Raw genomic sequence first — 27,063 nt, 5'->3', positions numbered from 1 at the left:
TTTCTCCAACATCAGTTGATGAGTCCCCCAAATATTTACATTTTCTTCTCTAATACACACACTCCGTATTAATGTACGCAGTACAGCTACATTAGGGATCTTAACAGCCACCAAGACCTCACAAGCTACTCTTTGGAGGAGCCTGTGCTACACCATGGAGTGCGTAAATATCTCTCCATATCAAGGACCATCTACATTTATATCAAGTAAATGCAGAATCCACTTTGCTGTGAATCACTTTGGACTCCTGTCCATCACGATACCCATCAGTAGGCCTGGGATTCTAATTTCATTTTGCCACACTCTCTTCTAAATAGGTTCATTTTTGTGGAATCTCCTGTTTGTCACCGATCAGAGCTCACTGTTTTTTTATTATTTCCATGCTCTGTCAAACTGCAGACTACACCTGAACGAGGGTTCCTTCTAACTTGCTTGTACTTGCTTCTCAGTGAAAAACATGTTAGGCTTTCTCTAGCTGTCACAGCCTGATTACTCTGGCATGTCTGCTTGGATTTTTCAGCCTTGACCCAGATGAGGCGAAATATAGTCTATAATGGGTCTTGGGGCATGTCCCCCCTACAGGCCCCGATACCGAGGTGCTTCTCAGATGTATGTGTCCAGATGTAGACCTTACATTAAATATATGTGGTTGAAATGTCGTCAACACTTTGAGCAGACAAACAATCACTTTCCTAAACTGTCCCAAGTTCAACTATTGTGTTCCTAGCTCTGTTACTTTTAACATAGTTGCCTGCTGTGTCTGTACACACTTGCATTCACCTTTACTGTTCTTTCACAGTGTGATCACTTGGGAGAGTGGGCACCTTTTTGCTGTGTTTTTGAATCAAAGCTATTTGTTCTTGATTTAAAATCCTTATACAGGCAAGTTATTGTTTCAACATTGATATTGCTGGGAATCAGATCACCATACAACTTGCATTAGTATTTTGAAATGAGTTTTAAGTGAAGCAGTGTTTCCTATATGGATACTTATACCAGTCGTATGCAACTTGTCTTCCTTCTGAGGACTGCTGTGAGTCCCACTGTACTCGCAAAATTCCTTCGGGTCACTTTGGGTGACTCGCCAGATCTCTCAACTGCTTTCTCTGTCATTGCATACATTGAATGCACAAAGCATGGTTGCATGAAATGGCAATTGGCTTAGCTGCCAAGACTAGCTTATACTTTTATCTCCTGAGTTTCCTTATTCTTTAAATTCTGCAGCTTGTGTCCACATCTGTGTACTTCAAGGTTTCCGTTTTCTCCATGCTCATAGGTTCCTCTCTTTCTTTAACTAGCTGCATATCACCTGTATTTAAGTACTCTCCGTTCATTTTGGAGGTTGTAGTTCTGGTGGCATTTTCTACAACACCAAAAGTAACTTGAATCCTCAGAAAATGTGTGAACTTCTGGTAGTCTCCAGTGCATAAGGTGCCTGATAAGCGATTTTTTTCACTGCTCTTTACCACTCTCTGGCTATTGCACTTATACCCGTGTGTTCAGTTTCTGGTGGGGAGCTCTGGAGGAGTTAATTTGTCTTCCGTCAAACTGCCAGCCATATCCAGTACACTACTTATCTTGACCTTAGTACCTTGACTTTAATGGTAGATGGGAATTGCCTTGTGAATTGGTTCTGTCTCTGATTCTTTTGAATGTTGAACTTTCCCGCTCGCTGCTGAATTGATTGTGTTTGCGGAGTAACATTAGATTCCAGCCCTATATGACTATTCATTACAGTGAATACAATTCATGTATAACTTGTTTAATCTGCTGTAGAGACGTGGGAAAGGGGCATTTCGGAACATTCACAGTCCTGCAACACCTGGAACTTTATCCCCTTGGTTAGTCAGCACACCTGAGGATGGCAGCTAAGTTGAGTTATGCTCTTGATGGTGGAAGTGTCTTCTGAAGTACAGGGCACAGTATAGCCACCTGAGCTCATGGTGTCCTAAAGAACATATTGTTTTGAGCTCTGCACTGAACTATGCACTAGGTTTGGCTTAATGGTGCTGTAGTACCATTCACCAGGACACAGTGTTGGGATGCTCAACTCGGGCCAATACCCAAATAATCTAACAAAAAAACTAATAAACATGTATGACAGTATTCTAAGGAAGATCACGTGCACAGTTTACCCACAATGTATCACCTCAAAAAGTGACAAACCAACATACCAAATAGCTAAAAAATACACCAAAAAGTGCTTAAAAATAAGGAGGTGTCTTCCTTTTTAGACATTTTTGTAGTGTTTTATGTGGAGTGGTAATTATTGTCACTATTATTGTGGTTTAGACACTTCCTTATTTTAGAGCACTTGTTGGTGGATTTTGGCTATTTGTTGTGTTGGTTTGGTTTGCCACTTATTGGGGTGATTCATTGTGGGCAAGAGGTGCACATGATGTTCCTTGGCATGGTGTTATACATATTTATTAGTGTTTTGTTAGATAACTTAGATATTGTCCCGAGTTGGGCATCTCTGTCCAGATGATGGTCTTGTGGACCTTGTGGCCATAAGAGACCGAAACATTAACAGTGCCTCCTCTTTAACATCATTTACAGTATTATACTGCCCATCAGTCCATGTAATTGTTGGAACAAAAAAAAATAATTGTATGGGACTGAAGATTCGTAAACCTGTATAGTTAAGAGGATTTTGTGCTTCCCAGTGATCTTTTGTCTGGATTTATTCTCATATTGTTTGTTTGATCATTTGGGTGGCTACAGTGTTGTTATATTGAGTTGTAATGTGTCTTTCTTGACTTTGCATATGATGTGTTTTATGGTGAATTCTTAAATTAAAATACTTCTTTGAGAACAGTACGTCTTTGGCTTCATGCTTTTAATTTTTTAGATTAATTACATTGTTGGATTGTGACACCAACAAATTGTAAAGTAGATTGTAAATAATTCTTCCAGGAATACTTTTTTCTGTACATTGACTACCCAGTTCCCTGAGGGTACATTGGGTTGTTCTGTTGCCTAAGTATGTAGTACCATTCAATCATATGTTTGTGTGGGGGATGGCTGTACCGGGCCAAACAAAGCTACTGGCTGTGATGTCATCCTCTTGCATTTGCCAAAAAGAATCATGTGCGTTGATCTTGTTCACTGCACATCTGCAGCTTCATTAGAAGGTGTTGTATGAGCATTGATCTCTTGGAGAAATGTGATGCCCTCCTTTACCCCTAATGTCGTCTCTGCCAGTGGCAAATTGCCAACTTCTAACACCTTAAGCACTAAAACTATAACTACAATATTAAAGTGACAATATGACAACAAAGCAGCGTTGTCGCAATAGCAGTTTAATCAGACCTTTACATCACCACTACATAATACGTGAACCCTGATACCTAAAGTGAATGAATTCCCAATACCAGGGTTTTTCCTAGTCTGAAGAAAATGGGTTAGTCCTTCGTACAGCAGAGCCCTGCTTTAAAGCACTTTGATGAACTTGCATGATGAATGACAGTCAGTTTGTGAAAGTTACAAAGTCATTGAGGATGTTGGTGATGATAAACAGGTTGCTTTTGTATGCGCTCACTACCTGGGGTGGTATCCTCCTTTTGGGAAGCTTTTCTGGCTCTGGAGAGTATTTAAGTGGTGTAAAAGGAGACCACTTGCCCTCTGGTGTCTGAGTTGAGACTGCTGCTTCTTCTGTTCATCAACTGTTATGAGTCCCTCAGCGCTGGCTGGGTGGAGGATGTGCACACGTATGCAGTGCTTGAGCTTTGGACAGTACATTGTCATTGTCACGGATTGGGCATGATCATTATTACCAAGTAGGTGGGGAATTTATGGGATGTCGTCCGGGGATAACTGGGAGTGGTCCGGGCTTTGCTAGGGGATTTATGGGAGCATTTTACTTGGCGACTGATACAGATACTGGAGGTGGGAAGTGACGGAAGACATTTTAAAGGCGTTATTGGGCATTGCTGGGATTTGGGCATGGGCATTCCTAGGGTGTTGGCAGAGCCTTGGGTAGGACAGTAGTAAGTCCTGGCCTCGATGCTTGGATGGCCCCATACCTTTGTAAATGGAACCTCCAAGTGCCAATCCCCTGTGTCTGAGGGGCAATCTCGCTTCTACCTTGTCAGAGGTCTGTTTTAATATTTTGGATTCTTCTCAGAATGCTTGTCTTTACTTTGGCACGTATGAACTAATAAAGATATTTCACCTGTGGTCTGTATTTGAGACATCGAACTAGAACGTGTCTCCACTCGCAAAAATAATTAGTCTTGAACCTGGCCAGGGAAATTCCTTCTTGCGTCATCTGTCATGTGACTAAATAACGGACTTTTCCTTCTTCCTGTCTTCCCACCTGGAAGGATTGTTTACTGAACTCATGGAGAGATTTACGTTCTTTACTCATCACTCAACTTCTTCGGGGCTGAACCTCCGGGGCCTTAGCTGAATGTCTGTATATGTCGGCACTCCTGTAATTATTTCGTAACCAGTTCCTTTTGCTTTAGATAATGTTGTAATCGTGTATTCCTTGTACTTGCTGTCATGTCCTGTGCTAGACTGAGTTTGGTGCCCTGGGAAGCTTGCATATTAGCCCCACCCAGGGTGATATGTTTACCTGCGCACTAAGTTTTGCCCATACCGAAGGTGTTCTAACGTTCCTGGTGTCATAGGTCTACTTTCTGGTAAAACCAATGCTACAGTTAGTGGCACAGGTCGCAGGCCTCTTCGGTTCTTGCAGCTAGACCCACAACACCAAATAGTTTTAATCTATAAGGGCATATATAATCTCGTTGTTTGTGTATGCTTATAGACACGTGAAATGGGCCTTGACGTGCTCTCCCAGGTCCTTCAAACCTTTTAATGAAAGTTTAATTTTATCGATGTATTTAATTTAAAGATAGATCATGTACATATACAGTGTAATATAGTGTTGTGTGATTTGCTTTACGGCTGTTATTGTAACGATTTTTTAAAATAATTGTACGAGTCCTTCATAAATTCTAAATTTCAACCCGGTGTGGAGGGGCATTGCCGTTTCTGATGTCCCTGAGTACCTGCACACTGTCGCTATGGTTTACAGCATGTCCGGCATTGATGCGCTACCTCCGATTTGTGGTTTTAGCCAGAAAGGCGACTCAAGAGCAGAGTATAAAAAATTGCTACTTAATGAAAAAGAGGTAAGCATGTGTATTGCTCAGTAAGTTAATGAGCATCAGTCAGAGTTTGTCGGTGGTACTCCTTCCTTAAATTCTTTGTGTCATCGTCCTGTTTATGGGAAATGTCACCATCCTGCGAGATAGGCGAAAATAAACATAGCTGAGGGCTTTTTTCTCCGGAAGGAAAATATATTGTCCCATGGATAAACTCCCTGCCAGCCTGGAAAAAGCTTTACTCTTGCCGTTTGCGTGAGTAAATTACCAGCCTCCTTCAGGGTTTGAGGAAGTTGATGAATGCCCTTAAGCAATTTGTCGGCGTACACAAACTCACAGGACATTCTAGTCCTGGGACGTCTACTTCTCGCCTCCTTGCAGCACTAGTGATTACATTTTCCTCCATAAAAACTGTCATGCGAGTAAAACCTTTTATGAGTGTTAAAGCAACATTTATTTGTTAACACATACTTAAATGTGTAGATAGCCCACACCATTTTGATTCTGACAAGACTTTGCCAAGTTTATCTTGTAGTAAAATGTAAATGTCCAGTCATTGCTATCACAATTAGCATGTGCTTACACTGCTTACATTTATAGCAAACATGGTAATTGTGGCACAGTGAGATGAATTGCACAGTGGGGTTAAATTGAGAATGACAGACAGGTAGTGGGGGTGAATTGCCTTAATCCACAGTTCTCAACCTAGCCATCGGACTGCAAGTAGAATTTTACCTTTTTACACTAACATTTTGGGAAATAGAGAGACTGCTTACCTGCTAGGCATTTTAACCCTAGAATGCTAGGCCCTTTTGTTTTTGGCAATTTATGATAGTACTCATCTACGCCTCCGTAACTTTTTTTCACATAAGTTATCCACTGCAAATTAGCGTCGCCTTTCCCAAATTCCAGGGGATTCTAAAGATACCCAGGTTTTGTGGATTCCCATGGAGGGGAATGGGAAAATAGTTAAACGATATCTCAATTTTTTTTTTTTTTTAAACAATGTTCTGCAAAAAAAACTATTGTTTTCCCTGAAATATTATCAACAAAAGGTTTGCTGTGCTGAAGTCACCATCTTCCCAGCTTTCAGAAACATGCAGACCTGAATCAAAAAAATAATTTATTTTGGTGTTCTTCAAAGAGGTAGCCAATTTTTCATAATTGTCGTGCTTTTAACTGACTCCCAGTTTGTGGTGGAAACCGGTGTGAAACTCATGGGTGACCCCAGAAAGCTGTAGATTTTTGAAAAGTAGATAAAACTCTGAATTCAGCAAAGTGTCATTTGTTGTAGGTCCCTAAAGGTTTTCCTAAATAAGCTACCTGTTAAAATAAAAACAAAACTGAAAATGGTTTGAAAAGATGGCTGTTTGTGACAATGTTTTCATCTGTACCTGCTTGTCACGATGGGCACTTTACAAAAGCAATACACTGTTGCGTCCGCTAGACCCTTCGAGTCACAGATATATAGAGGGTTTGTAGATTTGCCAAGAATACGAGGTACCTGGAGCCACCAATTGAACTGCACCTTACAATCGTTTTTCTTTGTGTACTGACTATAAGAAATGAATGTGGTAAAATATAAAGATTGAAAAATGGGTATGAAGAAAACCAATGTATTTCTGAAATGTACACCAGATACTGAGTTTAGAAACAGTGGCTATTTGTACATCTCTACATTTGTGGGTAACCATACTAGCTTGTGATTCAGGTGGCATTTTAGGGAATTGTAGCAGACATGCCCATTTTTTAACACTGGGCCCCTGGGGGAAGCTAGAGTGAGATAACTTGCGTGACTCTCACCAGGTTTTATTACCCAGGAATCCTTGCAAACCTCATAACGTGACTAAAAAAAAGATTTTCCTCACATTTCTTTGATGGAAGATTCTGGCATCTGTGGGTAGGCACCAATTTCCTACCACCTAACATTCCCCCTAGTCTCCCAATAAAAATGATAATTCACTTGTGTGGGGCTAGTGACACTGCCAGGAAAGACCCTAAAACATAACATGGACACATCACGTTGTTCCCCTGAAAACAGACCCTTTTTTACAATGTGGGTAGCTGTGGATGTTGGGCCATAGCTCAGCTACCTCCTAGGGAAACTTAGCAAATCAACCCATTTTTTGTTTAAAACTAGACAGCTGGGGGAATCTTGGTTTTGGTGACTTGCATGGCTCTCACCAGGTTTTCCTACCCAAAAACCCTTGCAAACCTCAAACTTTGACTAAAAACACATTTTCCTCACATTTCTGTGATGGAAAGTTCTGGAATCTGTATGGACCCACAAATTTCCTACCACTTAGCATTCCTCTCGATTACAAATGGCACCTCCCTTGTGTGTGTAGGCCTAGTGTCCGTTACACAAAAGGGTGCAAAACACAGTGTGGAAACGTCAATTTTTCATGTCACAAAAATGACTTGATTTGGCCACGGGGGTAGCTGCGGTTTGTGGGCTAGGTCTCGGCAGTCACCCAGGGAAACTTGCCAAATCCAGACATTTCTGAAATCTATACAACCTGGGGAGTCCAGGGTGATGTTCCCTTTGTGGATCCTACAAGGTTTTCTTACCTACAATGCCCTGCAAACCTCGCCTAAAATTGTGTGTTTTCATTGCATTTCTGTGACGTAAATGTCTGGAACCAGCAGGAGTCCCAAAATTCCTACCACCCAGCGTTCTTCCACTTCTTCCGGTAAAAATGCTGTCTTGAGTGCCGGTGTAGAGGACATCGCCAGCATGTCTTCATCACTCAAGGGGTTAAAAGTACATTTGCCAGAGCAATTCACAAGATGCTTCCTGAAAAACTAGAGAAACAAAGAGAGCAGTGCTATATCATTAACTCTACCTTAATCGGAACTCTGGCCTAATGAAATTGCTGGCATTTTGAGAGTCCTACCAAAATCAGGAAGCTAGCCTAAACCGAGCCTCTGCATAAGCAAGGCCTATGAGCACTCAAAGGTTTGAGATATGTTACGTTAGGGTGGGAAATTACATCAACATGTGGACATTGAAGGCTGATATATTGCCCTAATAGGAACACTCAAGAATGTGAAGTTAGCATTGATAAATGTATATGTCCCAAGTACAATACCTAGTTCTTTGTAGATATCCTCAGTATACGTAGAAACTCTGATGTGAATACCATGCTCTGAGGGGTCGAGTGGGGCTTTAATTTAGTTCTTGACCCCAAACTGGGCTGTTCGGGTGCGCAAAGCTCTCGCCACACACAATCAGTTAAGGTACTGGAGGGAATAATGGACCATTTTGGAAAACCATCAAAGAATGCACAATTCTGTTCTTCACTTCATGAGCCTTTTTCAAGACTGGACTATTGGTCATCCTTTTAGGAGATTAGGACTTGGGCTGCACCAGATGTGCACTTACCATGCACATTGTCTGATCATTCCCCAGTTCGACTAAAGCTTGCATTCCCCAGTTCACCATGGCACTGGTGGCTTACAACAAACTCTTTATTAGACCCTTTATTAAAAATGGGTATACGGAAATACTTCCACTTCAATAAAGGCACTGAGAAGAAATTTGGTACACTTCGGGAGGTATTAAGTCCTATATCAGAGGGGAGATGATAGCACAATAAGCAGGGCAGCTAATGAAACTCAAACAAAAGCTCAAGCATGTAGTGCGCCTTAGGCACAGACACAAAGACAGGCACACTTCAGGTGTCAGCACCAACTGCTTCAGCAATATAGAGACTTAGCAGACAGGGAGGTGCACTATTTGGGAAATTATGTGCTTGTTAGGCTGGATAGAGAAGAGGAGAAACCCAGTAAAATACTAGCTTGGCTTCTACGGAGAGACCAGCAATGAACCAATATCAGCTGTACTGTGACTCAGAACTTGGAGACCCTAGTGGATAAAGGAGACATGTTGACTGAATTTGGGAACTATTATTCATGCTTCTAAATGACCCACGCGGAGAAGTCATTGGATTGTGTTCTATTCTGACATACCTTGATGAAGTGGCTTTAGTCTGGTTAAATAACGGCCATCAGCAGCTTTTAGGTCACCCAATGTTGGGGGAGGAAATAATCACAGCTATTGATCCACTGTCCACTGGGAAGGCACCGAGCTTAGCCCCCTTCCCCTTCACCCACCCAGCCTATTAGAAGTTTATGCAGGGGCACTGGTAGATGGGAAATTGTCCCCAATGTTACCCCTAGTTGTGCCTCTTACCGGCCGCTATAGTTTCTTAATCGAGACAATAAAATCCTAGCTGAGGTTATTGTAAACAGATTGTCCCTCCTGTTGGAGAAAATGGTTTCCCTGGTGCAGTCTGGCATTGCGCCTCATTGATCCACAGCAGTTAAATTACGCACAGTGTTTGGAGTCTTGCACCAACAAATCCCAGAGATTGGGACAGCTGTGGTCTTGTTAGATGCCGAAAAGGTGTTTGAGTCTTTGTAACGATCTTTTCTAATGACAACAATTCAGAATTATGACGTCCCAAAGGGCCTTATGGTGCTGATTTAGTCACTTTTCACACAGCCTGTGTCGTGAATTAATGTCAACAGGCTAATTTGAGACCCTTTCCAAGTGGCCGGAGGTACCCGCCAGTGATACCCCTTCTCACCTCTGCTATTCATACTGGCAGTGAACCCTTATCGCGACATGCCTTTAAGAAAGAGACATACATAGGAGTCTATCTTTTCACACTGGTTGATTATTGATGTTCATAATATTCTGCTGATGTCATTCTGCTTTTTGTTAAGAATCCTGTTAATTCCCCCCACCCCCAATTAGGGAAATTATCCTATTTGGTTGATATTCGGGGTTTACAATTAACTGGGATAAAATGAATATTTATTTGCTTAATGACTGCCCTAAAATATGCCCCTTAGAGTATTCCATTAGGTGTGTTACGACCTTTGTAAGATACTTTGGGGTGGTGCTAAGCGGTGAGGTGGATTCCATCATTTGGCTCAAATAGAGCCCGGCTTAGAGAAATTAGAGCAGCTTGTTGACACCTGGATTAAAATGCCACTGTCTCTTGCAGGCAGAGTGGCACTGCTTAAATTATTGGGACTTCCTGTTTCTTTATCTATTCATGAATATTCCCATTCCCCTTAACAGACTTATTTTCTCCACTCTGAAAGCGCTACTCACTAAACTACTGTGGGGGCAACGGTACTTCCAGGACAACCTGGAACATGATGACACTTCCCTTTGGCCATGGTGATTGCAAGGTTCTGCATCTCGAACTCTTCTTCTATGTAACACAGTGCCATTTCGCTGCCTACTGAACCCCCAGCCCCTTCGCACCCCCACACCCCCATCTCATTCCTGAAAGGGATACAATGGAAGGAGTATCCCTGATATCCATACTCCAGCTGGGTTTGCCTAGGCCACAGATAGAAGTCCAAACTGTGCTGAGGCTGTACAGCTTGGTCAGAATGCTTTGCAAAAGCTGATAGGTGCCAAAGGACAAGGCCCACTGGCTTTGCCGATGCTTGTTAACACTCTCCTGTATACATCGGTGGAAAAGTGGACGATTGAAAGACAGAATTACTCCAGACTCCTAAAAATACTGAGGTATTTATATCGTCCAATTGATCCTAAAAACTTCACAGCACTGTATAAGAAATTGGCTACTGGGGGAACAGGCTCAAAAGTATTAGATGTGTCTGTGTTTCTGCAAACGTTCCCCATTATTTTAAAAAACTACATTTCGTGAAAAGTAACAGTAGCAACGCATTGGCCTCGGTGAACAATCGTCAGCTCGCTGGAACCACATCCATGCGCAGCAGGCGGCTGTTTGCAGCTCTCTTGCCCCACATCGGAACGCTAATGCCGTTCACGAGAAGCGCATATTAAATGGTATCCCGGACTGCACCCGGCCCCTCCCCTGTCGAAACAAACAACCGCCTACGTAAACTGTAAGTTGCCAGCGCGAGATGACTGCCGGGCAGCACGTACCTCCAGCCGCTAAAAGCCACAATAAAGGAATGAACACAGAAAAACTACAAAACAATCAAGGCTGACCGAAGATTTATGTAAGCAACCTGGTCAGCAGACCTTCAGTTTCTTTCAAGAGTTTTAATGAAAAACGTCCAATTTCCTTCTATTTAAAGTTATAATCAGGTTCGCAATGAACAAGTGTTTCCGACCGATATAGAAAGGCCCAGGAATCTCTGTGAATATTAAGTAAACATGGGACCAAGAGTCCTGTTAGGGTCAGTGAAGCGTGATGCACAGAGGATGCCAACACCCCCAGCTCCTCTTCATGTGCCCATTCAGCCCCAATCAACAACAAAAAATGTACCCCTTACACAAGCACTGGCAAAAACCATTAGGCCTGGCATTTGGAAGCTGAAGAGATGGTTATTTATTATTGTTTTTGCAGGTTTATGCCACAAAATAGAAAAGAAGGAAATACCTGACTGCCTAAATGCGGCACATATAAGCTTGCTGCAAATATTATACAATTAAACAAATATAACCATCACAAATAATTTTTATACAGTGCAGTAAAGGTGCTTCCTAGATAAAAGGTACACTTAGAAGAGGAATGGAAACATTTTCAGTTTTAATGAGTACAGAAAAATAACACTTTTTGCAAAGAAAAGATACTGGCTTTACATTACTGAAGTAATAGTTTGAACGTACAAGATTACTTCAAAAGTTTTAAAAATGGACAAACGACTGAATTAAACAAATTGTTGCAGAGTAAAGCACCTGCCCACCAGTTGTGGCACTGAAACACACTTCTTTTTAAGTAGATGTGCGCATGTAATCAGCCAAATGCGTCACTCCCAGTTCTACAAAGCTAGTGGCTGAAGTAGGATGCCCCAGTAATGCATGCCACTAGGGTGGGATTCCGTACTATACCTGTCAAGATAGACAGTTGCTTGCTGTGCTTTACGGTGATCATTAAGGCCTCTCATGTTCCACATGAGTCGTGTAATTTATTTTCTAAGGGGAGCCATTTAGCCTAAAGATCCCGATATGAAGTGTGGTGCCCTAAGAGTCTACACACCGAATCGAGCCTCTGGATTGCAAAGAGATAGAATAACATATGTTAAACAACACCCTTCCACACTGATACCCCCAAACATCGGGGACATTTTCCAAAAGTTCAATAATCCCTTAACTCTCCCAACTAGTAAGGTAAAGAATACGGAAAAGTGAAACAAATGGTCATAGGTGATAAACACAACGTGACATGACATTGCCCAGTGGCACAATTGTGACAGAATGTAGTCCAGTATCAGGACACCAAAGATAGTCCTCTGCTTGCCCTAACAGGTCTGCTGCTCTTGCATCCGAAGGCACTTGTGGAGTAGGAAGTAGTAAAACCTGGGGGACATCAATGGATCGCCTCGTTTCTGCCTAGTAACATTTTTCAGAAGAGAAAGGAAGGCAGAGAAATCCTGAGTGTTTCTAGCCCCTGATGTGTCATCATCCTCGAAGTCCTGATTACCCGGATAGGAATCTACTCGGATATGAACCCCTGTTGAATTACCTAGATATGAACCCTACCTAGGTGTGAAGTCTGTTTATTTGTGTGCATGTCTGTATTGTAGGCCATTAGTTTGAGGCCCAGCAATACAGACTGCACCTTTCATCTTTTTAAGATTGATGAAATAATCAAGAATTGTGTCCTGTGCAACCAGAAGCCACTGTGTGGTGTGCACTATAAATGGTCAATAATATTGATTTACAAACGTTTTAAATTAATTGTTTCCCAAACAACATTTTAGCTCATTTTAACTTCGTACCTCTTTTAATATTTTATTAACACTGTTTAGTTCACGTTACTTGAGCTAATACACGACCAAAAGCGTCGAGAGACGTTAATCAAATTTAAAACGACCACAGTGCCTGTGTGGAATGAGGAGACATCACACATATTCTATTAATGGCGGCGCCTGTTTTGGAATGAACTTCTTATGGAAGAAATAGTGCGTGTCAGTGAAAGAAGTGAAAATAACTGATGTGGTTCTAAGGGGTTGAAAAGGCTCGGTGGGGCAGGGGTGACGTACCTAGTGTCATCTGAAACTGTAGTTCTCAACCCAGGAATTGGGGTCCGGATGTTTACTTCGAGATTCATCATCAACGAAGCAGTCTCTTTGGGCCAGATGTAGCAAGCAGTTTTGCCCATTCTGTGTCTACGGGAAAATGTGTTCGTACATATGGCCCTTTGTCCCTTAATTGCGAACTCTAAAACCTGATTTCTCAGGTCATAAATTGTTCTATTATAGTCTGCTTGAGGGCCAGTTTGGATCTATATGACAATGTTTCGTCCACTCACCTAAAAGGGCACCTACGCTTACATGTTTAACTTGCTCTGCAAATTCTTTTGGGAAAGATGTTTGTTGACTGTACAAGGCACTTTGTATTAAAATGCAACTCTTACATAAATGGAAAGGAAACTGGGTGGAGATTGTGGACAAAGAAAGTTAGTTTTTATAATATTATTTCTAGTTATGTGGAAGGAATAAATAACTGCATTAATAGAACAGAGGGCAACCTCTCCTTACCTGATTGTCAGGAGAATTCCTTATGTTTTAGAAGTTTAATATGAAAAACCTTCAGCCCTTGCCATCTGGTGTGGTGGTGCTACAATGACGTGTAAAAGTGTGCACTGCCACCCAATGCTTTTGGTGCGGGTGAGACCGAGGAGGGGATGCCAGGCATGATTCAAAGGCTGTAATGAGAATGTACTGGCTTGGCCCAGCTTCCACAGTGTAGAAGTATTCAGATGTTCTTGAGAAGTGCCTGCTTATGGGGGTTGGTGGTTCTAAATGTGTTTCATTGAAGACTGCAACTTATCCAGAACATGCAATGTCCGTATTGTTGCTGCTATGTGCCTCGTGAACTCTTTGCTCCTGTGTTGTCTTGGTACCACGTACTTACAAGAACGTGACTCGGCAGCAGCCCTTTACTTCACAAGCTATGAAGTAATGACCGTATAATGTAGTACAGTTGATAGGTATAAGAATGGAAAGCCCTACTCATTTCTCCTCACCTGAAAGAATGTTATCATTCTGGAATCAACACCGGGACAACGAATTCACAGAATAACATCAGGTAGAAACCGATCAAAGACTGTTAATCCACAAAGTGATAGCTCTTGAGTTGTGTGTCAGTATGACCCAGTCCTAGTGCTTTGCTAAGGTCCCTGGCATTAAAGATTTCCATATTGGAAATGTGCTAAGAGATAAGTAAGTTGAAATGGGAAGATAGAGGGTGTGAAGCAACTGAAACCTTTTTGCTTTTGGCGTCCTGAATATTAAATGCACGTTTATCCAAGTGTCTGCAAGTGTCTCCTACAGGCGCTATTGAAGATCAACAGTACCCGGCCAGACACAACTTGTGAGGCTTCGATCTTCTCAGGCACTTCATCATTGATCACACATCCCCACTGCTAAATAGTATATCCCCGCAAATAGTATATCCTGTGGAACAATAGTCTGTTATTATAACATGCCACTGTTTCTGAGAGTTGAAATTTAGTGTTCATTAAAAAATAGATGGAGCGGATAAAGTTTTGCAGTTGGAAATGAGTGAATTATAGAATGTTTTTAGGTAGTGGTGCATGTGTGTAGTGCATTGAAACCCTATCAAGATGGCTTTGCCGATGCTTTTGGGCGATACTTTGCAGAGTCCGACATTGACGCTGTTCAGCAGTAACAGAAGTTAGGTAAAGGACAGTGATACAATTGTTGCTGGTGATCACGTCATTCCACTGGCAATCACATGCTTGATGACATAAGCAAGTGCATGCATTAGAACGCTTGCCCAGGTCAGTAAATGACACAGGCACCATTTGCTTTCATTTGTTATTTGCCAATCCAAGATGGCAGACTCCTTTTGGGTCGCTAAATAAAAAAAGAGACACTTTCTAGTGCATATTAAATAAATAAAAAAAAAAGCACAAAAAAGCCCGCAAAGGACGGGTGGGTGTGGAGAGGAAAACCATTGTACTTGGGGGAGAGACCTCAGGGGAGCCGGGGGAGAAGAGCGATAGAGAGAAGAACACCGAGCACAAGTGGTCGGGAGAGAGAAAATCACAGAATGCATGATATTGAAAGAGAGGAATATGATTTGTGGAGAAGCACACAGAAGTGACAGCAACACGAAGTGAGAGAGAAAAACACACCAGTGCCAGAGCAACTTTGAAGTGCGAGGGAGGGGAGAAGTACATGAGAGAAGAATACAGAGCACTGGGGGGGGGGGGGGGGGGGGGGGGGGGGTAGGCATTTGGCGGGAGTAATTGGTTGAAGGGGGAGGAGGGCAGAGCTGTGAAAAAGTTTCCCGAAAATTAGTAGTGGAACGATAGAGTCCAGCCAATCAGAGTGTTGTTCAATAGGCTATGCTGCGGAGAGGACAAACACAGGATGGAAACCATGGAACCATTGAATAAGAAGCAAGCAAATGAGACACAACCAGTGATAAGCAAAGGGCGGACTGAAAATGCCTGTGAGTTCTTGGTAAGCCCACACTAGATCTTTTGCAACTAGAGAGCCTGCACTTTGCTCGACCTATAATAATGGTGGCACTGCAGATATAGCGAGACACTGTGTTACATTGCAATAGTAACTCAGAAAGAACACTGTTGAGGAAGTCATGTAATGCATTAAAGCGTTATAGTTGCACCATACCACACTAATGTTTTTTTAAGCTGAGGAGTGGAAAAGTTTCACTATATGGGCTTATGTTTTTAGAAAAATATACGTGTGCGCATGGGCAAAAAAAAAACAAAAAACGAAAACTCCTTGCACCATGTTAGAATATAGTTTTTGAAAACAGTGGTGTATTGGTCTGGTAAAGGAAGCCAACTTCATGTGACGCTGTTCTTAGGAACCTGGTTACATAGTTGAACATAGGTGGCTGTTGCTGGAAGTAATGATTAGGTATGCCGACGGAGTTTCCCTTTCCTTACTGTATGTCCACCTCTTCTGTTTCAGAACTCTCCCCTATACCAGTACTTGCAAGATCTAGGACACACTGATTTTGAAATATGCCAGGCATTGCCACAGGAATCGGATCAATGTGCAGCAGAAGATGGTCAGCGGAAGCAGGATCCCCTCACCATGCCCACAGTGAGTCTTTACGCCACCTATTTCTTGCTTTCTACATTTCTGTCTATCGGGCTAGTGCATCTGCGGAGCCTTTTTGGCAAGAAATGTATTTAAATTCGGACATTTGTAGTAGTCTGTGTTGAAATTCTAAAACACATTGCATTGAATGATAAACAGATTACATTCATGGCATTGATTGGTGTTTTAATTGTACTTTGTTTTATTCCCCATCAGTTAGCACATAGACCAGGACAAAGAGGGGAATGGAAAGAGACTGGTAAAAGGTGACAGGAGAACATCCACATTACAAAAAATAGTGGTCCAGAGTATGGTGTAGAGGGCATTGTAGAGAAAAAATTAGCTAAAATAATAAATGTCCCATGAATTATGCTAAGCGATAACTAGACATTTATGTTGTGAAGCTCCATTGATTCTACTTTGTAACTTTGTGTATATGTGTATGTATATATATACATATATATGGCAAAAGACTTTCTCACTATCTAGCTCGGCGAGGATAGCACTGTGCTAATCCTATGCTTAAAAACTTTGCTAGATAAGCAGACATTTGAGGTGAGCAAATTTAGAGTGTCGCTGGTGTTGCAGGGTGCTCCTTACTAGAGTAGCTCTCCACCTAAAATTGGGAACTTCCCAGAGTTCTCCTTCGTTTTTTGAATAATTTATGCGTCACTCTAACCCTGAAAGGGCCTTGGTTTGACTTATACTGGGTGCTCCCTTGTGTCTGGACAAAGCTATACCCCTCTGAAGAGCTCTAATGAGAGTGAAACACGTGTCAGGGGTTGCTTTACTCATTCCAGGTTGGCTTGGACGGTATGACCAGTCCAAAGCTGTAATACTGTGCCTGGAGTGGTAAATGGCTTTTGTCATTTTACAGCTCGGCGAGGATGACACTATGTCAATCCTATGCTTAAAGATTTTGCTGTACAAATGGCAAAAGACTTTGTCACTATCTAGCTCGGCGAGGATAGCACTGTGCTAATCCTATGCTTAAAAACTTTGCTAGATAAGCAGACACTTGAGGTGAGCAAATCTAGAGTGTCGCTGGTGCTGCAGAGTGCTCCTTACTAGAGCAGCTCTCCACCTAAATTGGGAACTTCCCAGAGTTCTCCTTTGTTTTTTGCATAATTTATGCGTCACTCTAACCCTGAAAGGGCCTTGGTTTGACTTATACTGGGTGCTCCCTTGTGTCTGGACAAAGCTATACCCCTCTGAAGAGCTCTAATGAGAGCGCAAAACGTGTCAGGGGTTGCTTTACTCATTCCAGGTTGGCTTGGACGGTATTTGACCAGTCCAAAGCTGTAATACTGTGCCTGGAGTGGTAAATGGCTTTTGTCATTTTACAGCTCGGCGAGGATGACACTATGTCAATCCTATGCTTAAAGATTTTGCTGTACAAATGGCAAAAGACTTTGTCACTATCTAGCTCAGCGAGGATAGCACTGTGCTAATCCTATGCTTAAAAACTTTGCTAGATAAGCAGACATTTGAGGTGAGCAAATTTAGAGTGTCGCTGGTGTTGCAGGGTGCTCTTTACTAGAGCAGCTCTCCACCTAAAATTGGGAACTTCCCAGAGTTCTCCTTTGTTTTTTGCACACATATATATATATATATATCTCCCCAGTATGAACATCTATTGTAAGGAACACACAGACTCGCAAACATTTCAGTTTCCTGTTTCACGTCCATCAGAAAAGATGTTTGGTGCTATGCCAGTCCAAGAAAGAAAGAGTATGTGCTGCTTGTAATATATATTTTATTGGCTCAATATTTGTACAATGCTAATGTAGTGTATTAGTTTTCTATACCTTATGTGCCAATATGGTAGGCTATAATGTTGACATATCAATTCATACGAGATTCAAGAAGAATTTTGTTTTTCAGGATAAGCCTGGCACTTGACTCCTAGGAAACCCGGTCACCCCACCGGTTTCTAGTCTGTGTCCAACGTAATCAGTCCATTAATCATTCATTTATCAAGTTTATTACAATGTCAGCATCCAGATGAATGAATAAAGATAATTTTATCTGCATATAAACACAGCAAGCACAGCTAACACTTGTTTTGCGACACAATCTCTTCTTCAGGGCTGTTAAGGAAAAACAATGGCTATCTTAGCAAATATTTATTAAATGTAACAAAAACAACAAAGTATATGAATAATCCTAATAATACAACTATCCACTTTTTCTGATTATAAAAGCTTATTATGAAAAAAACATGAAACTGAATTGTACTGCCCCATTCCAGATTTCAATTTACACATTCAAGAAACAAAACATGATAATTAAAAGTAGATTCTCATAATGAAACATTTCATTGGAACAGTTTGTGCATACATTCACTATCAGATACCTTTAAATAAACAGTCAGATAAAAATCATCAATGTTTCCCGTTAGATATTTTCAATTGACCATGAATCGAGGTTCTCTAAAAACGAGAGTTCAAGCTGTGAATATGTATCAATATACCCTCACATCCAGTTTCTGTAAACCCAAGAGTAAACAACTGACCTTTCTAATTGCATTTATGATAAAGAGAAAAATTCCCAATTATAAATCCTAATATCTTGCAATGGAAACACACATTAAAACAAGCATTGGCAAAGCCAATATGCCTTGCCTTTACAACAGCTATTGCAGGGGTGTGGAATTTATTAAAATATCTACTTGTCCAGGGGACAGGTTGCTTCTCATATCTACTTGTCCTGTAAAAAGATCTACTTGTCCCTTTGGTGCCATGTAGTGTGGCGACACATTATGGCAGCAATCTCATTATGTAAGAGCTCTGATAATAGCCTCTCTGATTATGCCAGGGCTACTACCATAGTAGGGCTTGAATACTTGCAGTTTCAATCCCTACTGTAGCAATTTCCTTATTTTGCCACCTTTCTGCAGATCTGCATACTGGGGCTGGAGGAAGCAGTAAGCAATAGTTCCAGGGCTGGAATGCCTTTGAGTCTGCAAACCTACTAACCTGCATGTCTTAAAGATTTTCACCAGCTTCTCTCTAATATTTTCCCATAATAAGAAAGGTTGGACATTTACTCCTGACAATGGCAGAATTAGAACTTCTTCCAGGGTTGGGAAGAAAGTGGCCGGAGGGAAAATGAATTTGCAAATGCTCAATAGATTTTCACATGAGCAAATCTACACATGCGTATTAACCCATGCTAAAATACAGTTCACAAATATTTTATAGGGGTACGACATATACCATGGGTGCACTTTTGTGACTTTCTTTAAGAATTTGGGGCCACATGTAGGTAGGTTCAGATTTGCGACCCGCAAATTGCGAGTCGCAAATCCGAATGTAGGATGGTGTCCCTGACACCATCTGTGATTCGCAAGGGCTTCGCAAATGCTCACCTAGTGAATAATCATGAGGTGGGTCGCAATTTTCGACCCCCTTGCGAATAGCGGCCCTCGCAGGGATGGTGGCCTGCTGGAGACAGCAGACCACCATGTCTGTGACTGCTTCCTTAAAGGAAAACGAGATACATTACAAAAACTAAAAATGAAACGTTTTCGTTTCATTTTTTCAGAGCAGACAGTGGTCCGCAGGACCACTGCTTGCTCTGAAAAAATGTTTACAGTGACATTCACAGTGGGGAAGGAGTCCCATGGGGACCCCTTCCCTTTTGCGAAAGTGTTAGCACCCATTTGAAATGGGTGCAAACTGCGATTGGTTTGCGCCCGCGTTCGCGGTCACAAAACAATCCTACATTGTACTGCGAGTCGCAATTAGGAAGGGAACACCCCTTCCTAATTGCGAGTGGCAAACCCGTTTTGCGATTCGGTAACCAGGTTACTGAATCGCAAAACTGGGTTTGTGCATCGCAATGTGCTTTTTGCACATCGCAAACAGCAAAAGTCGCTGTTTGCGACATGCAAAAAGCTACCTACATGTGGGTCTTGGTCCCTAATTAAGTCTGGTGTTAACAAAGACATTTTGTTTTTATTAAACTTCTATTTCTCTCTCTTTTGGCTGGCTTTACTGTGAGTGATCGCATTCTGCTCTTCCACAAGGAGCATATTGGCACACAAAGTAGTTTTGTTCAGTGTCAGGAACTACAGTGGCAATCAGTGATGTAACGAAACTGGAGGGTGCCCCTTTGCAAAGAACATGGAGGAGCCCCCTCTCCAGACTCACTCAGGGCAGGTGCTGTGCTGAAGGGGCCCCCTGGAGGGCGGCTGCAGGGCCTTTGTTATGCCACTGGTGGCAACGTGTGCTTTTAGAGTTCAAAAACTTTGGGGGGGGGGTTTGCCAGTGTTTGTTACAATGTTGAGGGCCTGGTAGCTCCCACAACAATAAAGTGTTACAAAAGCCATGTCAAAACAAGACCCGCATTGATGAAACTAAAAGACTTATAAAAATATGTCAGACCAGTTGGCTTTGTCAGTGTTTGTTTATTTTCATGCTTCCCATAATCGTGTTGAAAATGGTTACACTGATTTTCCATTAGAAATATTTTTGGGAAATACTAGCATGCATCAACACATTTTACTAAATGACACTTCATTTGCATCTAATCAGAGAGCATTCTGGGAGCATTATACTTAGCCTCATAGCCTAAACTTTTCAAACATGTGTATACATGTTTTTTGTTTTTTTGTACTGGAACCAACGTCAGTAGTGAAGTGTGACCTTAAAACATTTATTTACAGCACTCACCCTAATAATGAAGGCTTTCAAATAATGAACCATAAATACAAGTTCGAACAGCATTATTTTTTGAAAACACATTACCTCAACTGCAGAGAGTTCCACTCTCTGTAAACAGGCAGCCAAAGGGTTTGTGCTGCAGAGGGTTGGGCCTACTTGTCCCAAGGACAAAGTAAACATAAAAACTTGTTGCCCTTGACCCCAAACAAGATGCAATATAAGCATACCACTGTACATGCAGGGCGCACGGAGGAACAAAGTAATAATGTAATAGAGAAAGGATATGCCGAGCGAAGACATAGGTCCTAGCAGGGGTGGGTCAATCAAAGAGCAGGGGGTGGGTCAATCAAAGAGCAGGAGAGACCAGAGCCTTGATGGGTTAAAACAAGTAAATTCTTTACATGTGAGGCATTGTAACAGGGGCCACCACACAGACTGGAATCGAGCCTCTATTCTTTTGAGATTAAGGGAAAGCTGTTCCATTGCCATTGCCATTACCTGCCACATGCGAAAAAAGCACTGAGCAGTGGAATGGGCGAACTGTCTTCTCCCACGCCTGGGCCATGATTTGCTTGGCACACTGGAGCATGTAGCTAATAAATATCCATTCTGCATGCGTCATCGCTTTCAGGGCTAGTGCTCGAATCCCAAAAATAACTGTGATGTAGTAGACTGGAAGAGGGTACTCCACTGTGGCTTGTGATTTAAAACCTCTCTCCAAAAAGTGGCAATGAGCATGCAGGACCACCAGCCATTACAGAAATCTCCTTGTTCTAGTTTGCAGGGAGGACATGCGAGAATAGATGGTGGAGAGGCGGGATGGCGTGTAGTACCTTTGGTACATGAGCTTATATGCTGTTTCCCTGAAGGAGCTGCTGCAATATGTTTTGGGTACGTCTCTACACAGTATTTTCCATTGTTTAGGTTATATGTCCTCTATAGTCTTGGATTGCCAGTGAGTCTGATAAGAGTACATGTGAGGGGGTTTAGAGTGCTGGAGTGCATGGTATGTGTTGGAGATGAGCCCCCGTGAGCCACCGTAGGCTCTCACTAACTTCTCAAAGGGAGTGTAGGGTCGTATGACCTCAGGAGAAACTGGGGGATGGAGTGCCCAATGCCGCAGCTGAAGATATTTTTGCCTAGCCATCTCAGAAAGGCCATATTCCTCCCTGCACTGCTCAAAGGGCTTTATGTTGATGCCTGTGAAAATATCACGTAGTGTCCTTTAGTCACCATCAGTCCAATCCAGAAAGGAGTGAGATGGTATTGCTGGAGTGAAGTCAGGATTGCATGCAGTAGGTCTGTTGGGAAAGAAAGGTAGTCACCCCTTTCTTGGTGGCCAGGTTGTCCCATACATCAAGCGCTGTTTTGGTAGGGGTGGCGATTTTATGCAGTGCACAGTCTGGCATGCTTAGGCAGCCTGGTTAGGTCCCACAGCTGTTGACCGGGCGCTGCCCTGTCCTTGTGTAGCCAGTGCTTCTTGCTTTCTCTCACCACCCACTTGAAGATGTATCTTAGATGGGCAGCCCATTAGTACACAAGAATGTTAGGGCACGCAAGTCCTCCTTTGGCCCCGGGTTGTATCATCATTGCATTGGAGATTCTAGGTCGTTTTCAGTTCCAAATGAAAGCATGGATATCGCGTTGCAACCGCAAAATGTCATCCTGCAGGATTGGAGCGGGTAGGGTCTAGAATAGGTAGAGGGCTTGCGGAAATACATTCATTTAACAACGTTAATCCGCCCCAGCTTTGAGATGTGAAAGGGTTTCCATCTCCGGAGGCCCTCCAGGATGGAGCGATGTAGAGGAGGCCAATTTGCACGTATCCAGGTAGTGTGATTGTGTGTGTCAGTTATAGGTCCAGGTATTTAATTGTATTTGAGGACCATTGGAATGGCGCCAGGCCATTGAGAACAGGGCGATCATGATTGTGGTATAGTTAGGTTAAGTGCTCTCGATTTTGACCTATTAAGCTTGAAGTCTGATACCGCCTTGAAGGCCAGGATTGCCACAACAACCGGGAGAGAAGTGGCGGACCGTGAGAGGGTAAGTAAAAGGATGTCTGCAAATAGACTTCTTTTATGTACCTATCTTCCAAAGGTGATTTCCTGTATCTCGGCCATGCGGCGGATGGTGATAGCCAGTGGTTTGACGCCAAGGCATATAGGAGGGATGATAGTGGGCAACCCTGCAGTGTACCCCTATGGATGTTTAAGGGGTCCGTGTGTTGTCCGTTGACAAGAAGCTTAGCCATAGGAGCAACGTATTATGCCATGAATTTGGTGATAATGCCGGGTTCCACCCCGACTTTGCGTGGTATTTATTTATTTTAAACATGTATACAGCGCAGCTTTCACCTGAAAGGTATCCTGGTACCCGAACAATAAACCAAAACATCTTATAGCAGACCTTCTCCTGAAATTATCGGGGGCAGAGCCAGGTTTTCACTGAAGTGTAGCAGGTCAGATACATGTCTAGTAGAGGCAGGCAGCTGGCTCCAGAGCTGGGCTGCCTTTACCGAAAAAGTGCGTCCTTCCTGATGACTCTTCTTTAACTTGGTGACAGTAACACAATTAGCTGACGACGAGCAGACACATCTCCCCTGTGTATACTTCTGGAAGCTATTCTGGAAAAATCTACGGCCATATCCCTGGAGGGCCTTAATCACTATGCAGAGGGCTTTAAGTGCGTCATCTGCCTAATCGGGACTAGAGAAGCTCTCTTAATGCCTCTGAGGTGGAAGATTACCTACACCTATCTAAGCCCAGTTTGGCAGCTACTGCCTAACTCGATGTAGTCTGTACAACAGGTAGTCAGGATCTCCAAAAAGGAGCGCATTGCAGTACTCAAAATCACACTGCGTATAACCATAGATTTAACAGACAAAGGCAGTAGAGGGAGGATTTTCCACAAGCCCCGTAGATGTGAGAAGCAAGTCCCAGACTTTTGAGGGACCCCCGGCTGACCGATAAGGTGGCAGAGCAACAGCTTGGCTGTGTTCTGACAAATAAGATTGTAGCCAGCTCAAAGCAGCACCATTAATTCCTGCTGCAGAGAGTCTTGTTAAAAGAATATTGTGATCTACCGTGTTGAAAGCAGCAGGAAGATGTAATAAGGTCAGGATGACTGATCTGCCCCATCGATCAGCATACGAAGCTCATCCACGGCCTAGAGGAGAGCTGACTCAGTTCCATGGCCTGATAAAGCCAAGTTGGACTCATGGAGGAGGGTGTGATGCTCCAGATGGATCGATAGGAGTTTACTGACCGGACATTCCAATACTTGAATCGGAAAGGGCAATAGGGTAATTGGCCTGTAGTTACTCATAGTGCCGGATCTAAAGAAGGTTTTTTTTAAATGGGGGAAATTATAGCTTTTTTCCTTGCTGGTGGAACTATGCCAGGGTCCAGGAACTGGTTACCTATCAGCCACGACAATGGGAAGGAATCATCTGCAGAGTCTTTCCAGACCCTATTAGGAAACGGATCGAGAGGGGACCCTGACATTATAGAATTAGCCAGTGCGAGGAATCTATCTTCCAGGATGGCCTCAAGATTTCTCTACTGTACATGCAGGATTAACCCACAGGAAATTAAAAACGGGAAGGTTGCCCGGGGTAAAAGAGGCAGGGGCGTTATTCAGATCTATATTGGAGGCCGTTCCTGGCACATGCTGTTTTAAGGAGGAGTCTTAATATCCTCTAGGATTTTATATCTTGTCTTCAAAGAATATTGCAAGGGTTCTTGAGAGGAGCAAACTTCCTTTCCACACGGTCTGGGTTGAATAGTTCCTGTATAATTTCAAATACATTTTTGGTAATATTAGGGGCTGTTAGAATAACAGACGCAGAAAAATCTGCTTTAGCCGCGTTAATAGCCTTCTAGTTCTGTAGGGAGGATTTTAACAGGACCTTGTCTTCATCCTTCCAAGACTTCCTCCATTTTCTCTCCGCTTGTCTGCAGCCTAATTTCAATTGTTTTATAGCTCGGAGAAAAGGCTAGATCACCCTATCAAAGGGCTTCTTCACTTCAGGTGCTAGAAGGCAAGCTGGGAAGTGATAGTGGTGCGATTTCTCGACAAGGTGCGCTATACGATGTACGTTGTTCGCTGCCTGTCTATTACGGATAAAGCCCATTTGATCAGGGTCAATAAGGCCTAGAACGTTATTGTCGAGCTTACTACCCAGAATCATAGTGAAGATCTTGTCATCAGTATTCAGGAGGGTGATGGGGCTGTGAGGGGTCTTTGCTGGACTTTGGTATGAGTGATATCTCTGCTGCCACCATGGAGGGCATGAGGCCCATGTCTTGTGTGAAGGAGTCAAACAGACGTACCTCTTGGTCCTGCAGTTCAGGCAAAAACAGTTGGTAAAAGCTAACTTGGAGCCCATTCGGTCCTAGCGTCTTGCTAAAAGGAAGGACTTTTACTGAATTGTAGAGTTCTTCAGGCATGATCGGGGCATCAGGCTTTTTTCTGCATGCTGAGGGAGAAGAGGTTCCCATTTGCATGCGGCCAGATAGTCCTCTGTCAAGGTAGGTGAGATCTCGTCGTCATTATAAAGGGTCTGGTAGTAGTCATGGGATGTCCATTGTGTATCATGTTCATTGATCGTCTATCACCCAGTTGCAGCCTTGGCTTGCGACTGATGCAGTCTGCGAGCTAGAAGTGTGCCTACCTTGTTGCCTCCCTCATAGTATCGCTCTTGAAGCGCTAGGAGGGAGTGTTCAGCCCTATTTGTCCTGTGGGCCAGAAGTTGGGCTCTTAAGATGGCAAATTTTCTTTTATAGAGGCAAGAGGGTGCTATTTTATCTTGCTGCCCCGAGCCCTAACTTCAGATGTCAAGTTGGATTCTACCAGTCAGGCCTCCCTCCCCTGTGCGATGGACACAGAGGAAATGCCCCCCCCCCCCCATTGCCCCCCCGATCGTGGCTTTGAACCCATCCCATACTGTGTGTAATGGTGTGTCCAGCAGAGAGTAAAGAGCGAAGTATTCGGTAATCCCCTTACGGATCTCCTCCACATCCACTGGATCCCGGAGGAGTTGTGGGGGTAAGCTCCAGTGCATGGGCCCCCTAGAAGGAGAGAGGGCATCGGACCAGGTCAATTCAATGTGGGAGTGATCAGAGATAGAGATAGAGATATCAGAGATCCCTCTCCCCCCCTGGGCTGTTTAACAAGTGATTGCCTGCAAGAAAGAATGCAGAAAGCCAGGAACTACATATTATTTTGCAATACACTACTCCGCACTTTGGTGATACATTTCATTTTGGGCCTTGTAGTTTTGATTTTAACAGTTTCATTATAGGATCAAAGCCCCAGTATACAACACACTGATGATGGCTTGTCAACCAGCTATGCTTTAAAAATTTACAAAGTTGCAAACTCCATTAAAAAAATTGCTTGTTTCACATGTAAATACAAAAGTAAACTCTGCGCACACATTTTGTGCGAGTTCAGTTTCACTCACACCATTCATTAAAACCAGCTCTGCCAATGTGAATCATTTCGTCTTATGCATAGTAGAAAGTTTTATACTAAGCTTCCCACCACAACAAAAGTACATGTATAGCAGTAACGCAACATTCCATAACAAAATTAAAATGTTAACGGCAGTAGCAGAAGGAACAAAACATGATTGTCTCACACATATAGGACTGGTACAATACAGATAGCTAACACTAAATAGGGAGTGAGAGAAGTTAAAGACTGTTGCACAATTTTCATAAGCATACAAGAAGTACAAAACTCCAAGAAGAAACAGCCAAACCTCTTATGGAATTAACATACATTCATGTACCCTTAGAGGATGATGATCACTCACCTACCTAGTGTGGTAGGCTTCATGTGGGGGTTTCATATCTTGTACTGGGAAGCATTCAAAAGTGCTACTGGTCACCATCCTGCCTTTATTAAACTGCCAAACCTATATTAAAATTGTGTGTGGGTCAGCTGAAATGGTGCTTAGTAGTGTAGCTTTACCAAAGGATCAAAAACAGAAGCAGTGAGCAAGGGACCCCATTTCTTTTTTTCTATCAACATGTTTTTGGTACTCGAATGTTGCTCCCGTGGGGTCAGACACCTTTCATAAGAATGTAGGTATTTCACATCAAATATTGTGAAACAATCCCGACTTGACGGGGCGTGTTCACCAGACCCAAAAGGAGCTGCGAAGGCGATTGGGCATATTTCCTCCCCCACTCCTTGAAGAGGCTGTTAATGAG

The 27,063-nt window shown here is 42.8% G+C and overlaps 1 protein-coding gene across 5 annotated transcripts in view; it reads left to right on the top strand.

Annotated features, from left to right (window-relative positions):
• VEZT (vezatin, adherens junctions transmembrane protein) overlaps positions 1–27,063 on the top strand; it is a 201,952-nt gene that overhangs the window by 12,766 nt on the left and 162,123 nt on the right. For 3 of the 5 annotated variants that reach the window (XR_011202311.1, XM_069229098.1, XM_069229097.1), the window contains exons 2-3: positions 16,044–16,178; positions 21,620–21,733. Coding sequence is in view for 4 of the 5 variants with exons in the window: in XM_069229098.1 (XP_069085199.1) it covers positions 16,141–16,178; positions 21,620–21,733 (152 nt within the window). In the remaining variant the exon portion in view is untranslated. The remainder of the gene's footprint in view (positions 1–16,043; positions 16,179–21,619; positions 21,734–27,063) is intronic. The other 2 variants (XM_069229100.1, XM_069229099.1) reach the window with 1 other exon arrangement.

Source organism: Pleurodeles waltl, chromosome 4_1, assembly GCF_031143425.1.
Source record: "Pleurodeles waltl isolate 20211129_DDA chromosome 4_1, aPleWal1.hap1.20221129, whole genome shotgun sequence".
NCBI lineage: Eukaryota > Metazoa > Chordata > Amphibia > Caudata > Salamandridae > Pleurodeles > Pleurodeles waltl.
The sequence above is the reverse complement of the archived record's forward strand: the minus strand, read 5'-3'. Positions and strand labels throughout refer to the sequence as shown.